Source organism: Dermacentor andersoni, chromosome 5, assembly GCF_023375885.2.
Source record: "Dermacentor andersoni chromosome 5, qqDerAnde1_hic_scaffold, whole genome shotgun sequence".
NCBI classification, from domain to species: domain Eukaryota; kingdom Metazoa; phylum Arthropoda; class Arachnida; order Ixodida; family Ixodidae; genus Dermacentor; species Dermacentor andersoni.
In genome coordinates, this window is record NC_092818.1 from 180,491,713 (window position 1) to 180,508,369 (window position 16,657).

The 16,657-nt window shown below is 48.2% G+C and overlaps 2 protein-coding genes across 5 annotated transcripts in view; one reads left to right on the plus strand and one right to left on the minus strand.

Annotated features, from left to right (window-relative positions):
* The window catches only part of mRpL41 (mitochondrial ribosomal protein L41), a 69,326-nt gene extending 66,413 nt beyond the window's left edge, over window positions 1-2,913 (minus strand). Inside the window, exon 1 of the mRNA XM_055071380.1 lies at window positions 2,532-2,913. Coding sequence (XP_054927355.1) covers window positions 2,532-2,898 — 367 coding nt within the window. The 5' untranslated portion in view covers window positions 2,899-2,913. The remainder of the gene's footprint in view (window positions 1-2,531) is intronic.
* Window positions 1-16,657, plus strand: part of LOC126531687 (protein Aster-B-like) — a 129,632-nt gene that overhangs the window by 45,247 nt on the left and 67,728 nt on the right. The window lies entirely within an intron of this gene.

Genomic DNA, 16,657 nt, shown 5'->3' on the forward strand with positions numbered 1-16,657 from the left:
TTCGAGTTAAGGTTTGTCGTGGTTTACATATATGTCGCCCCGCCTCGGAGGCCATAGTCTGCATCAAGCTTTGTGGTCTGTACTGTTTGCTAGCCATTTCTGCAGTCAGCGCTGATATGTGTGGCATGGTTAGAGTTCGGCGCTTACCGTGCTTGACTCGGCGTCGCATAACAGGCGATGTTCAAAGCATGACAGCCGGGACGTTATTTCTGAGTCTTGCAGTACGCAAAAGCATGGCCTTCGAGATTACCTTCGCTAGCTGTGAGGTAACCGCCGCTGGGGTAGGGGAGGTGGACTACGCATGTTGCTCTTGAGGATGTCGCAATGACCGGTGCTCACGCCGAAAATACCTCGTTATTTTGTTTTTTTCTTTGTGGAGTTCAGACTGAACTCTCCTGTAGACGTGGCTGTCACTTGCGTCGAGCTGTCACTCTGAAGAGCTTGAAGCATTGAAGAGCTCAATCGCTACTTTCACTCGGCCGTATAGAGTTTCGTACGGTTAACTATGCGGCGCTGCGGTGCTGCTGCTTGCGTTAGAATGCAGAGAAGTGGAGCAAGCTTCGAAATTTGTGCTTTCTCACAAAGCCTCGAAGACTCGTCTGTCGACCAATGTCCCGTCTCTCACAATGGGTCAGTCTCTACCAAAGCAGCATGTAAGATGCTGTACTTGCAGCATTTATTATCTGAGAATTTGCGCTTTCAATGTAGGGCTCGCGTTGTAATGTGTAGGAGAATGTGAACAGTGTCACCGTCGGGCCACTAAAATGTGTTTAGATAGACGGGAAGGTCTCGCTATGGACCGGCTTCAATCGTATATTTGGTTCGTTTACTTGTTATATGTCACCAAACGTTAATGCAATATGTACAACGGGGGATATGGCTGATACGTTTCATGGGCACTTAAAGGAACTCTTACTTACGGAGCCATGTATATATGTGTAAGGTTGCGCCAGGTGCAAGACAAGCCGCACTTTCCATATCCCGGCATACCCTTTGTGTTATACGGCGCCCTGTAATGAACATGCATAGCCTGTGGGGCCAAGTTTGCTTGTGGACGTTATGATGAGAAATGATAATGATTCCCATTCTTCAAGCGCCGTCCAAGAGCTGTTGCTGTATACACATTCGCTGACGCTTGTGGCGTCATGTATTCGTTTCACTTGGGTGTAGCGTCACCTGCGTCTGTAATGTGAAGAGGGAGTTGTTTTGGAGCCGTCAGAAAATGCTACAGTCTTCGCGTCTCAGTGTTCAGTGCATGGCGGTGGGGAGCTATATATATATATATATATATATATATATATATATATATATATATATATATATATATATATATATATATATATATATATATATATATATATATATATACACTAAGAATCCAGCGTTGAGTAAGGTGTGTAATATGGCGTTTTGGCACTGCGTTGCGGTGCGCAACGCAGTGCCAAAAGCATTTTCGCGTGTACTTTGCTTCGAATGCATTTGGCGTGTATAGTTCTGCGCTCTTCCTTACATGCATATGACCCTTGTGTCAAGCCCACTAGAGGTACGCCTTTCGTATCTGGATAAACGAAAGGGGCAGCAATTCGTCCGACGGCGTCCTCGCGCGCGCGCGGAATGTGTGTAGGCGGCTGCCGAATTTGCCGCGTATATGCACGTGTTAAGCCGTTTAGGCCACCGGTACTCGTATATGTAGTCCTATTGAGACTGCGCGCTTCGCGGTCACGCCGGCATGCGAGTTGGAATAGGTCGGTGATAATAAAGAACGACGTCAATATCGAGGTTTTGCACTCCCTTAGGGAATGCAAGCACGCGATCCTTTATTCCTCACTCATCCTCTATACTCACCATCGTCATTGTATTGTATCGACGTTGGGGTTACGCTTCATTCCCCCGAGATAGGGGATGAATCCCTGACAAAGAGTTACATTAGCCTTACCTACGTTAGGTTTGTGGCTCTTGTGTCATGGGTTATGACATGGGAGGCAGGAAATAACAAAAATGCATAACAACCAAAGGAAATGTGCACACAAGTGCAGTAACGTAGTATTTCCATGCACATGAACCCTAAAAATGAAATAAATGTAAGCACACATGTGCGATACCCAGAACTAAAAGAAGAAAAAAAGACTTCCAAAAATGCTAGTAGGGAAGCATGAATACCAGTCGTGAACAGAAAAACTGCGCAGTACTATATAGAACGTAAACACCCGCAACAATAAATGTTTTAAAGAGTCCATCGGTAAATTTTATCAGCTCTTATTCTCACCGCGTAAGTTTCTTGAGCCCTTCTGTATCATTATCATACGTCATAGGCATTCATTTTTGGACAACTCCATTGCTCCGTATGAGCTCTTTTTTTATATATTGCGACAACCGTTAAAAGATCAAAGCGGATTGCCGCGCGCGTTTTTTTTTTTTTTTTTTACGCCGACGACACAGCCGTCGCCACCAGGTTACCTCCTCACCCTCTTTACCCTCGCCGCACAACGCTTACACAACGGAAAAAGAAAAGAAAAAAAAACGTTACCCACCGTTGCCACTGCAGGGATTCGAGCTCGTGCTCCTGCGGTATTGTTCATTCGTTTGGAAGATGGACAAGCTAACGACTCCGCGATACTTTGGCGCTACGTAACTTGTCCGGGACCTTGCGCCCCTCATAAACTTCGAGACTGGTGGCATCTGCGCGTGCATTTCGGAGGCCACGACAATCAATGCTGTAGCGAACGAGGCCGACGTCATGTGCGTCGCAGAGAAGTTGTTCTCGGAAATATAGCGGTCTACGCTGTGAGAGTCTGCAAATGCTGTCGCAGTAAACAACCACATCTCTTTATGTGAGGATGACGTCAAGTTTGGCTTGAAGACGCCCTTGTGAGGACGAGACCACGACGGTATGCCCATGGCCGGTCATTGAAAAGGGGCCTCTTCTAGCCGCGGTTCCCGTAAATATATGGCACCGCTATCACGTGCGTTTGAATATTTGAGAATGGGGATAACGCAATCAACGGTTGGTGGACAGCATTGCGCAGTCACGCAAACATTGGCCCGCCAACTGTATGATATCGGAGTCCGAGGACTGCTGCACCCGGCAGCGCGTAGTGTGGCATGCTTTTCTGGGCGAGTTACTGCATTCACGTACGAACAGAGTACAGTAGCACGCACGCAAACTCTCAACCGCGGGCATGCGTCCTTAGATACCTGGAGGGGTTAAACGATGCTCACGTGGTGCTTTGTGTCGGCGCCTGATTTTTACATTGTTTAATTGTTGGAGAGAACGAGGAAACCATTCTTTGTTTCAGACAAAGAAATAATGATAACGGTCTGGCTATACTTTAGACCATTTCATAAATGTATAGCACGTCTCTCCAAACGCATGGCGGGTCGTGTTTAAATTGCGATTTCAGCGGGGATGACGTTGGAAATGGGCATATAATGCGCAGACGCAAGAATTTGTTTACCTCTAGGGTTCCTGCGTGCATACACTGCAGTGCATGTCATATCAAGGGAGACCACGCGTGAGAACGCATGCGTCTGTCCCGCTTTCCTTCGCTCGTTAAATTTGATGATTTACTTATTGTTTTCTGCAGTTTCTGCAACTGCTCAATATATGGGTCATTACTTCTTCAAAGGAGTAGCGACATGGCATTTTCGATTTACGTTTGCTTTAAATAAAAGACCGCGACCTCATAACCATAGAAAAACATAGTGGCAAGTTTCAGAACACGTTAAATAATTTGCTGTAGTATTCTAGGAACCCCTTTCTTGCTTTGTTTGCAGAAAATGGTTTGCAAAAGGTGGTTTGCAGAAGGTGTCGCGACACGATGCAGAAGGTGGTTACGTGGAAGCAGGACACCGTGATGTTTTGGCACTCGCTCCGGCTCGCTCGATCGTCTGTCGTGCTGCTACATCGGGCCGCATAATGAGTAGCAGCATGTTGTACTCATTGAAATGAGTAGTGTACGCAATAAATGCACCATGACAACGCTTAGAAGCGCTATGGTGCATTTCTTACGTTGTATGCGGATCCTGCCAGAATATGCACGCCGTTAGTAGCGATGTGAATGCGAGCTATGATATCCATTGCATCCCTCCACCGTAGGCACTGCGCAGCTGCGCTCCCGCCGTTCATGGTCCAATCGAGCACGCGCGCATGGTTCGAAGAACGTGTGGTGCATGCTCGCCAGTGCCCCAGCACCAATGCGTCCTCAGGCGTAGATAGCGACGCTAGTTTGACGCGACCCAACGTTTCAGTGAATGGAGCGTGGGTAGCGGTTGGTACGCACACAGTGCACTTGAATGACCTTGCCGTTGCAGTTTGTTGATTACTGTTCCTTCCGTGCCTCTGGTGCTATGTGAGAGGACAATGAAGCCCTTCAACTCCATTACTTGGCTTGTGCAGTGTGGGTAGCCTGCCAATGTGACCCTTCTTTCGCAGTTATGTGTGTTAGTCCATGGTATAGACCCTTTCAACGGCGATCTCGTGGGCGCCGCCATGTTTGATAACGTGGTGACGGGGCCATTGCTTGCCTCAGCTGTCTTTTTTGCATCCGTGTTTACAATGATTTGCATGACGCCCCGGTGCGGTTCAGCAAGGCTCTGTTTCGGGGGATGCCGTAGATGGTGACTAGGTGGACGACACGAAATTTTGGCCACAGCTTCAAATGACATATAATGAGTAGTATAATGAATAATGAATAAGCGCCTTCGGAATTCATGACGCCTTATTCAAACGGCGCGATCAGCGTTTACGGTTCTTGTACTGGATGCACGGCATCAAATTTATTCCAAGCGGTCCACACCTTCCGCTTATGAATTAAACCTTGATTAATGTGTTTATTTTTTTCCTTCTTTATTTGGAAAAGACTGAGGCAACGGCTTGTCGTGCTTACGCCCCAGTAAAGCTCCTCGATGCGGTCACTATTTGTTTATTTTCTGTCTAAACGCTCGTGGGTGCGCTCAGTTACGATATATATTTGTTCTTGCCGCGCACAAGGCTTAGAACGTAGACGTTCTGTACTTTGTAACAGCTTGTAGTGAAGACGCATTATCGCTAGTCACTCGCTTACTTTGTGAACAGTCAGGAAACGTTCAGCCTCGAACATGCGTGTGTTGTCGGCGTAGTCGCCGTCACCCACGCTTCGGCGCATTGATTCAAGTGCGGGCCCAATAACTTAATTGTGATAAGTGGGCGATAGAGTGGGCGTAAGTTTACGTGTGAGTTGGGGTCTATGTGTGCAGATAACATGGAAGAAAATATGTCAGAAAGCGGCCCTACTTCCTTTGTCACTGTGTAATGAGCGGTACTCGATCACTTTTGCCGACGTTCCGGGGTTGAATTCCTTTCTTTGGAGGTCAGCGATACAACGCTGGTGGATGAGTGAATGTTTTTATCCTCGAGAAAAGCCGTGTATCGCGAAGGTCTGCCGACAACACAGGCAATCATTATGTAGCAGTGGTCTGCGTATTTGATCACACAAAGTCGTTCCATTACTTAATACGCCAGCCAATATTTGAGCAGCCAAATACTCAACATGCTTTTCCATCTACCACTCAACGTTCTGCAGCATGAATGGAGCACAGTGCGTTAGCGAACGCCCTGTTGCGTTTCCGACAGCTGATCGCACACAAGCAGAACAGAAGCTGCAGTGGTTCCACATGCGTGCGCTTCTGCTGAGGCAACGTGCAGCGCGCCTCCGAAAGCGCCGTCTCATTCCTCTAGAACAAGCTGCTACACCAAAAGGGTCAATAGATGGATTTTGGATTATTACGCCAAGCAGAGCCCATGAGAGCAGCTGAAAGTGTATTGTCCTAGAACGCGATGAGATATGCGCATTGCTACAGGAGGTGTTTACACCTCTTTAAGCGCTCTTATCTGTACCCGTCGCCTACCCACCCAATAATAATTTCATAACTTCAAATTATTACGACGTCTGACAAATCTGCAGAATCAGGTTCCGAATTCTCAAGTTCTTTCGTGCTTAACGGCAATACATCAGAATGGCACCAACCAATTACCGTAGAATGAACGAAAAAGTATAGTTTGTCACGAGCTCCAAGCTTATCGCATCCCACCACAAAGTAGTCCTTCCTTCGAATTTACTCAGCTCGAGATGAGTTGGCTTCGTCGGGCCGAGCATCTGTTCATGTAAACTCTAGCTGGGCGTGTCGTCGAGACAGCCCACCACGCTGCGTGCACCTGTGATTCCGCCGTACTGTTGGCAAGGTCATCCTGTATATAGCGCTCCTCTATTGCCGTGCGGAAAACACACCTAAAATCAGAAGGAAGTCGGAAGGGTCACTCTACAAGCCCCAGCGATTGCCTCAGGCCTGTGAAAGTGTTTGTTCTAGGACATGCTGCACCCAGGATGCTACACGGCACTGCCGAAGGGCGAAGACCGCCTGTCGTGCAAAAGGTACAGGCGTGTGCGGCGGTCGTGGTCGCCGGTTTCCGATTCCGGGCACTGGGGCTTCCGGACATGCACGTGTTCGTATATGAAGGACGGGTGTTTGAAGCCGCTCCCGGTCGCTCGTCATCCTCTTGAGCGAGGGAGAGAGAGAGAGAGAGAAAAGCAACGACAAAAGGAAAAAGAAACACACTCTGTCGCACCAAACAGGTGTAATGTATTTGCGCGATAAAGAGAATTAAATGTCATAAGGCATATCACACCGATCTATTGCGCACACCGCGATTCGTGGTTATCCATACGCACATCTCCATTGAGCCGCTTGCACGTGCTGTCGGCGATTTCACGAGCTTACCTGACGCACATCTGCGATAAGAGTCTTTCGTAGGGCTGCCTTGACTGCGTATAACTGTCCTTCCATCGCATGAAAAATCCAGTCGGCAGAATACCCCCCTTGCGCCGTAAGGCCGCTCAATCTTTACTCTTTCCACCCTTCGCCCTGAGCAACCACTCCGCCCACAGAAGTCACGGATGCAAACGCAAAGCGGATCTAGCCGTTGCTTAAATTCTGTTTTACGTGCCAAAGCTAGGATACGATTATGAGGCACGCCGTAGTGGGGTTCTCCGCACTAACTTTGACCACCTGGGGTTCTTCAACTTGCACCCAATGCACGGTACACGGGCGTCTTTGCATTTCGCCCCCATTGAAATGCCGCCGCCGCGGCCGGTATTCGATCCCACGCCTTGAGGCTTAGCAGCGAGCGCAACTTCAAAGCGACTACACCATCATGGCGGGTTCTAGCCGTTGCGTTTCTGCATGTAGGTTTGATGATCATGTAGTTAACAGCCGCTTTCGTGGGAAGCAGCGCTGAGCACGAGAGGAGACAGAGTGCTGCTGAAGAATGTATAGTCAAGCAACGAATATAATGGCTATGCGCTTTGACTGGTGGCATTGGCTACTGCATTTTTGAGCTTTCGACATCTCTATCGCTCAGTCACTTTGAGGCATCGTACTCTTCAATTTCGCGCGTTGTGAGAAACGTATCGAATACGTGTTCCACTTAGTGTCTTTTATGTATTTGTTGTTGTTTTCTTTTTCATTTTATTCCTCATTCATAATATACGCTATATAGTCCTGTGTGAAGTCTCGCTATGTGTTAACGCGCAGTGGAGCGATGCAAACCGGGATGCGAATCGATAGCGCGCGTTCTTCTAATCTGTTTGCCCTATATAGCTAATCCGTTGATCGACAGCGTCCGTGCCATAATGGCTCGAACATTACCTTACGTTTCGGTCTTTCGTATATCGTTCACCACTTAGTAACTGCTAACTCTCCCGAATTTTTCGTAACGCTTACGAATTTGGGCTCGTTCTACGATTTTACGAATGTATCGTCAAAACTTTTGTTCACGAAAAAAGCTTAGCTCGCCGGTTTTCGACCATACCCTTGGAGGTATTTTTATACTACCAGAGGGGTAGTTGCTTCGAACTACTTTATTGAGACAAGTTCTTGTAACAAGCAAGATCGGCAGCAATAAAATCGCTGAAGAAGTCACTGCGATCTAAAAACGATGTGTTACTTGTTAGCCTCTCGTGTTCCTATAGTTTTACTGCGTCTTCTGTGCGGCTCCTCAAGGTAAATCATCGTGAATAAAGCGCAATTGTATCCTATAAAAGGTGTGTGCGCAGGGAATTAATTTTTAATTTATTAACGTTAGCAGTGTCAAAGTACAAAAAGTGTATGTGCATGAAGTCTGTCAAGCTGCCCACGTTGTGGAGGTAGAGAGAGGATGAGAGAGCTTAGAAGAGTATATATATATATATATATATAATATGCTTCGCTCCTCGAAAAGGCAGGACGTGTGTCTTTGCAATAATATGGTGAACGCGGTTGAAGGCAACGGTCCGGGACCTACCTCAGAGAGGTGCGACGTAATGCTAACGCAGTTTTCCCGCATTTACCGCTAAATCGCCGCTGATATATATATATATATATATATATATATATATATATATATATATATATATATATATATATATTAATTCGTGCTGTTCATCCTCGCCACTCCTTCCGCGTTGTCGTGTCCACGGAATTTTAACGAAATTTAAGTCCATCGGTTGTCAGGCGTGCCAATTGGTTGGTTCGTTAATCAGACATGTTGGTCACATTGTGCGCACAGAACGCGCGTGCTGCGGTTAGGGTATAACGCGTGTGTTTCGGGTTTGTGCTTGCATCATTGGCGTCCTTATACGCTTGTCGTCATCGTCGTCGGCAAACGCTTTTCTTAGCTTTTTGCTCGTCCATCCATCACACCCCACTGTTGTTTAGTATGACAGCCGTGCGGAGGAGCGTGGAGGTGAGGTTTGCCTTCAACGATGCATGCGCAGTGCACTTGTTTGCAACCTTTTTGTCCGCGAGTGTACCTGTGAGTGGCCCCGTTCTTGGCACCGTTTCTTCGAAGGCAGTTGTTTGGCTTGTACATTTTACTCAACGCAACCTTGAAATAAGATTTTGTGCCTCAGAAATCTTCCTGATGTGTGCGTCCCTTTCTGCGACACTTTTAACAGCGAAGCTGTTTAAGCTTTTTGTTCCGCCGTGGAGCGTTACCAGAAAGAACAGCCCAGCTGTGCGCCGCTTCGCGTTGCTTATAGCAACCAACTGAGAGAGGACCGAGACACGTAACCTCCTCGCACCCCACTCGCCTAGGGCGGAGTCGTGACATCACAGGCGAGTAAAAGCTCGGTACAGCCGGCGCGCCGACACACCTCTCGCCTCCTCTACTTCGTGCGTACGTGCTGCTGTCATGGGAAGACCCGAAAGAAGTCCGGATGCCCGAAGAAGAAGCGGCTTACCAGGAAGAGCGCCGTATGCTGCCAAGCGAGAAGCGATGTGTCGCCGCCGAGCTAATCCGGAACACCGCGCCGGAGCTGCGGCTGGGAAGAGGCGACGCCGAGTCGAGGATCCCGAGTTTCAGTCAAGGAAACGCGATAGTCGGCGCCTGAACGCTCGGCGTCGCGGAGAAAGCGATCCCGGCCTGCGACTGCTCGATAACTTCCGGCGTCAAGCCCTCCGACACAACTTAGCAAAACCTACAAACAACTTAGCCAAGCCTACCATAACCTTGCAAAACCTACAAACAACTTAGGCTAGCCACGTAAAAGCTAGGTGATCACAAGCTCCGCCGTTGACTCCAGCCTTGCGCCACTAGTGCAAGCTGCGCACGTTTTTTTTTTTTTTTTGCGTGTTATATAATTAATGCACAGTGCTTCGGTTGTGTTCCTTAATTCGAACGCTTCTCGTGCGTCTGCATCTTTAAGGCTCTTTCTATTCTCCCGTGTTTGTTTGCTTGCTTGCTTGTTCGGTAAAGACTGCAGAATAACTGCTGCTTCGCCGTTGCTTGCAGCTACCAGCTACACGACAACGTAATCAGCTTGACCAACCTATTCACGCAATGTGCGAAAGTTTTGACAAAAGTCTAAGCTCTCTCTTCTTGCCAGCTAAATAATACAGTGCATTTTTGACGTATGGTCGAACGAGTGTCATGTGCACCGAAACTTGGGAGACGGGCTCGTGAACCGCTGTGCAGGGCATCTCGTTTAACTTATGCCAAGCTTTAAAGCAAACGAGTTGGACACCGAAGATGGATGAGTCGAGCGGCTAGAATAATTGCTTTTGCGAGGCGCCTAAAAACATATTGTCGAGGTCAGTCATACGAATCTTCAGATACCTTTTGTAGGATGAAATTGCTAAGTTTCAGATATTTCAAAAAGACGCTCACTTGGCGAAACGCCGGCTAGCACTCGGCATCCGCTTCCACTGGCGCCCAGCCAACGGGGCAGCACAAGTATCGCCGCGGGTCTTGTTAATTAAAGTTTATCATCATCGCTATTTCCAACCGGAACGAGGCGGGGAGAAGTATGCCCTGAGCTCGACACTGCTTCGCTTTGTTGCCCCCTTTCGACATGGGGTATTCGAAAGGCGGAACTGCCTTCCATTTTGTGGAATGCTGCTGTTTAACTTCATTATGCTGAGGTGAATGCTCGTCCTTCGCTGAATTTCTGTTTTAATCCCTTTGGGGCTTATCTTATCATCAAACAATAATTGTCCTAAATATTGCGTTCATATTCCTTCTCTAACACTGTGCGCTCGGTAATTTCCTGCCAGGAACACTATGTCACGCATGCGGTTCCTGACCTTCAGGTACCAGGCGCGCAGCATTAATGAAAAGAAAGGCAGGCAAGATAGATGACGATTATTGATTAGGAACGCGATAAACTTCAAAGGATGGAATTCTTTCTTGTACATTTTACCCTGATCTTGAGAGCCCTTGTACTTTCCGATGTAGTACGTTTAGTTTGGCAGTTCCCAGGTAGAGTGCATGAACTCCCGGGATAGTACGAGAGCACTTGAATATGGAGTCAAGCTTGAGACAAGCATTGACTCCTTAAAAAGTAGTTGGAGGTACTCCATTTATTTTGAGAGTGCAGTTGCGACTACGCTTCACTAACACTCGGCTGCGATTCTTGCGATGAAGGGTTGCTTGAAGAAAACCCTTTTTACCCGAGTGCCTCTGAGGAGACCGTCAATATGTCATTTTACGAAATGAAACATTAGAAATCGCTGAAGTGAGTTAGTTAAGCCTAGTGACTGGTCTAGTTGAGAAGCGACGTTGCTTCATTCGGCGCACTTGAAGTGAAAATTCGAGTGGAGGGGGGTTACACATGAATACTGCGGAATAAAGGACGTCATGTGGATGATGAGTTTTTGTTATCAATTTCCAACACAATAACAGTATCGTGGGCTCCAGGAAGTTCATGCATGGCCTCATTTCGATGAGAGCCAAGGGAATTACCGGATGGCAGATATATTTGCAAGGAGGGCTCAGTATTTTCGGCGACTAGCGTAGTTCCGTATGAATCATCCCGTTGAACTTTTTTTCGCGCCACCTCAATTTAGGAGAGGGCCGTGAGGTACCGCGTGATAGCACGGTCTCGTTTTCGCTAAAGCTCTGGTTCTAGCTTCACGTATGGATCGTCAAAAAGCCTTCGCTGGCTAGACTCCTCCCACACGCGCAGTTGTGAACGGTCCTTGGCCCCGCTGGCTAGAACGCTTCCCCTGAGTCACTTCCGCTCTCACGTTGTTGCAATAAACGACACACGGCGCGAGCGCCCTTTCACTGCGACCGCTGTCACCGTACGTTCATTGTTGTTCGTTTGTGTGTTCATGGGTAAATTAAAGCTGGTTAGGTTTCGAGGCCACGTAGAAGTAAGGTGAGTGCGAAGCTCCTACGTCGCACATTTAAAAGATAGGTTTTAGCTCGAGCCCTGCATCAATTTGCGCAATTAGAACGCATGTGAAACGTACAAATGTTTTCATCAGCCAGTCGCTTGACCGCACTGAGGGAAAGTTGTATTGTGTAGCAAAAGCATATCGCAATTCAATCGAATGCAGCTGATACACGGCGGATGTAACTTGCATGTTTCATTGAGGTAAATCGGAGTTTGGCCTGGAGTGCGTAAGGCAGGGCTTTATGGGAAACTATTGAGTGGAGCGCTAATGCTATGCAGCAGTGGTCAGCAGTACATGGTGCTTGCATTTTCTGCAGTCGTATTTATCGCTACTTTCCTAAGAATGGAATGTGTCGCATTATAGGCTGCTGCAAAATTTTTCGGTTTGCTTTAGCACACAGCAAGAGAGCCGAATTAATAAAACAAATGTGTGCGAGTCCCATGGGACAGCTAAATATAGTAACAGCACATGAGACAGCTGACGCAAGCGAGTCGATTCAGAAATCCGGTCGAAAGTGAGACAGCGCAGCCCGACGGCGTCTAAACACCAGGCTCACTTCAGGCAGCGTTGTTTCAGGTTTCCGGAAATCTCAGTGGCACCCTGCGTCGATGTAAAGAGAACAGCTCGCGATTACAGCGCGCGGTGCTTTGTTCCTTTAGTGGTACGCCGACTCGACTCGACTGCGTGTTATCGCGCTTTATCAAGCAGGTTTTGATAAGTTAGCCTAATCCATGCACGTATAGGCTAGCCGATCTGACTGACCCACCGAGCTCCGACACGATGCTCAGTCACGATCCTCTTCCAAGCTTTTGCGAGCACTGTTGACCCGCTTTTGCCCAGTTTATGCAAGCGTGTTTATATATTGTCGCGTCTTTGAAGTATTAATGACAAAACTTTGTGTCATGGCGAGTGTGTTTGCAAATCGTGACAAGTCGGTGTACGGCTTAATGTCACGGTTTTCACTGGCGTTGCTGCCTGTTTCTCATGCCGCCCAGCAACCGCAGACGTGCTCGCTGGCAATCTGGACTGAACCTTCTTGCGGCCACTCGAAACTCTTCCGGTGCGAAGTGTTTACCGTCGCGACGGGGACAAAGGAGCTGCAAACACTGCCCGTATTAGCGTGTCTCTTGTGGTCACCGGGCGCCTGCTCAACCTCGCTTCTGCGCCTAGCGCCTGCACTGCGCCCTGCTCTCGTCGCAAACTTTGCACCGATTGTTTTATCTTATAGGCCTCATCACCGCCGTCAGTTTATTTAAGTACACTGCCGGACAAGTGATTCCGCCCAAAATAGAGAGAGAGAGAGTGAGAAAACAAGGAATTGGAAGTAAATTATCCTGGTCCGCGGTTGGTTGCCCTGCGCGCTTTAAGAGGGATAGAAAGAAGAAATGAGGACAAGGGAACAGATAGCTCACCCTCTCAGCGGAAGACATATCGAATTAACCCCCGTTGTGCATCAGCCGCAACTTTCATATGGGCCTCTACACATTTCCTATAACGTCATCACTTTAATCCTCTGTCGACGTCGACTGCGTTCTTTTCCACCTTGACGTGCATTCACTCGACCGTTGGTTATCTCAATCTCTGGGTATGCCACCCAGAGACATAGGGACACCAGCAGTAGCCCTTTGTTACTCTACCCTTGTACAGCCATGCGCCTGCGTGTCTTTCAAACCCTAACCCACTGCATGCTCTTTGTAGCAGTCTATGCTCCATTTCCTTCCATTCCTGTCCCTCCCTTCCCCAAAGACGCGCGCCCCTTCGAAATTGAGCTCGTGAAGAGCATGTGTGGACGGCTTAACATAGCTGCCCACATTACCGCCATCCTATTTAGGTCGTTACCGCCGTCACTCCGCCGCCAAACGTTGTTAAGTCCCTCAAAGTTTTTGAGGACTAGGGTGTGACGAGCTTTCCTCATCCTGTTGGCAGCGACGCAGTTTAGACACTCCGGCTACTTGTACCAGGCATGTACGTAACGCATTACATGTAATTTAATTACTTGCAGTCAATTACATTTTTGGTAGTTTTGTAGATAATTGATTATTGCTTACTCGGTAACGCTAACTGTAATTCACTTCCTTTTTTAGCAACCGCTTGCATGTAACCAGTTGCTGTACTGAGGACATGGTTTTGCTGCAGCGCGAAAGGGCGAAGACGTAGACGAGATGCACAGGACGAGCGCTCGTCCTGTGTATCTCGTCTTCTTCCTTTCCCGCTGCAGCAAAATGATGTTACCCTACCGTCTTGCCCAACTTTCGATCCTATCTACTTAGGAGACAAGCTGTAACAGGCGACGCAGCTTTGAGCGCTTGAATTCGGCTGCAACTATACAGCAGGAAGCCTACGACTGTGCCGCTCAGCAGCTTCGCGAATGCGCGTGTTGGTACAGGTAAATCCGGTTGCTCAGTTTTGTTTTATCATATTGACATTCCTCCGAATTTTCGGTGACGGATTGAACCGGTGCTGCTGCGGCTCCATATTGATGTTCACTTGAGACGTCGATGCCGGGAAACCACCTGTGGGCAATCTTTTCCAGCTTTTTACCGGCCCTATACCGGGAGCACCTTCTTCGAGCCCTAGCAACATTCAAGCGCTGCGCTTTATAGTTACAGAGGACCCAGGCGGGAGTACCGGGGTATCGTGTATAACCACAATCTTAGGCGCCGTGTGTTCGTATACGTTGCAATGCCGTTCTCGAGTGTCTAGCGAGTTTTTAGTGTCGTTGCTGATGGTCCTCGCAAAGCAAAACGAGGGAAGATGATCAACCTAGAATTCGACGTGAGTGATGGCGCTTGCCGACACTCCCAGGGTTAGTTCTAGTAGGTAAACATAAATACCACAGAAAGTGGACGGAAATTAGACGGCACCGCGGTATCTCACTTGGCAAGCGCATCGCACGCGTATAATGCGAAGACGTGGGTTCGTATCCCACCTGCGGCCAATTGTTTTTTCATCCACTTTAATTTTCATAAATTTGTCATTTCTTTAACTCAATTAGTAAGTACAAGTAATTTCCCCTGTGCTGTCATGGGTCTTTTTGTTTGTTGGCTTCCTTGATATGACCGTATGCGCGTGCGTGCGTGCGTGTGCGTGTGTTTGCGCGTGTGTGTGTGTGTGTGTGTGTGCGCGCGTGCGTGCGTGCGTGCGTGCGTGCGTGCGTGCGTGCGTGCGTGCGTGTGTGTGTGTGTGTGTGTGTGTGTGTGTGTGTGTGTGTGTGTGTGTGTGTGTGTGTGTGTGAGAGAACGAGAAGAAAGGGGCCTAACCGAGGGGGCTGATTTTATTAATCTTATCATAAGAAGCCAACAAAGACACCAAGGACAACATAGGGGGAATTACTTGTACTTACTAATTGAATAAAATGATAAATTAATTGCAATGAAAGTGGATGAATCAACAACTTGCCGTAGGCTGGGAACAATCCCACGTCTTCGCATTACGCGTGCGATGCTCTTTTTCAAGCGAAGCTTGTATTGCCTCACAAGTGGCGTTGTAGTGGTCACGCAAAACCCCAGTTGTTCCTATAGAGCAGAGCAGCTGCGGGAAAGGGCGGTTTGATGAGTTGACAGCTGCGCCGGAGCGTCGGTCATTAGCAAGGATTCCGCAACCAGTCAGAGCCGTTTGGCTTCCGTCGTGGAAGGAAAGGGCAGGAAAGGGTTTCGCGCGCACTGCGCCGGCTTCGTTTACGTTCAGTTCATTCTCGGAAAACGGATGGGATGGCCACGCGTTGTGCGTTCCCCCGAGGAACTGGCAGCGTTCGACGAGCGGCGGCGAGAACTCGCCCGCGAAAGGGCTCGCCGTTGGCGCGCCGATCCAGCCGAGCCGCCCAAGCCCAGGCAATCCAACAGCAACAGAAGCAGACCCTGAGCTGAGGGAGAGAGAGGCCGAAGCAATCCGGCACCTTTACCTGTGGGTTACTTAACCGTGACGAAGGTCAGGTGCACGTAGGACAACAAGCTTCGCTTACCCCCATTTTCCGGTAGGGGAAGGGTTGGTCATTTTTACAGCGAAGCTGTTAAGGTCTAGTTTCCCCAATATCGTGTTCGCGCGAAGAAAAAAACTGTCATCAGCAGAAATGGCTCTCGAGCGTCGTCGTCTTCGTCCACAGCTGGATCCGTTGCCGCTCGTCATTCCATCGTAGAATGTCACTTCTGTCATCGTAGTGGGGAGGCCGCGTCGGGGGAGGTATGAGCCATTCTTTGTCTTACATGACGGACAGATTTAATTTTGATGCAATTTAATTTTGAAGAATCGTAAATGGAAATAATGGGCGGATGCTGCTAACAATGCCACCGAGCAAACTTGAGACATCGAACGCAAGCGGCAACGGCGGATTGCGGGCATACAGCCACTGACGTCGTTCTCTCCGTCGCAGCCGAACGTGTCTGTAACCTCATTAAGAAACACAAAGACGGAACCAATAATTGAGAAATACTTTAATGAACCGCCGGGATTAACCTAGTGATAAACACAGGTGCCGCACGTTACAGCTTCGCTGGTTGACCATGTGTACGGAATGCTGGGGCGGACAATTTTCTTTCAATTAATTTATCATTTCTTTAATCAATTAATAAGTACAAGTAATTTCCCCTATGTTGTGCTCGGTGTCTTTGTTGGCTTCTTATGATATGATTATATATTTATAAGCGTTAGTCTGTGTCGCGTGTGTGCGTCTTTTCTGCCGTCCGTTGGTTTTGGAGTTTTTGCGCTAAACACTAGAAAACGCGTGAATGACCACAATGAACGCACTGAAAGAGCCAGGCCAGCTCGTTCTGTTTACTGAATTTGTGCAATTTGAATAAAAGTTGGGAGGAAAGTGCCGTAAAAGTAACCGATTACATTTCAGTAATTGACCCATTACTTTCCTGGGGCGGTAATTGGTCAGTGTAATCGGTAACGGTTCTCTTTTCCTGTAACGTATAGAAGTCTGACTCGGACGCAGCGTGTCACCCTGTCCTTGCTTTCTCCGCGT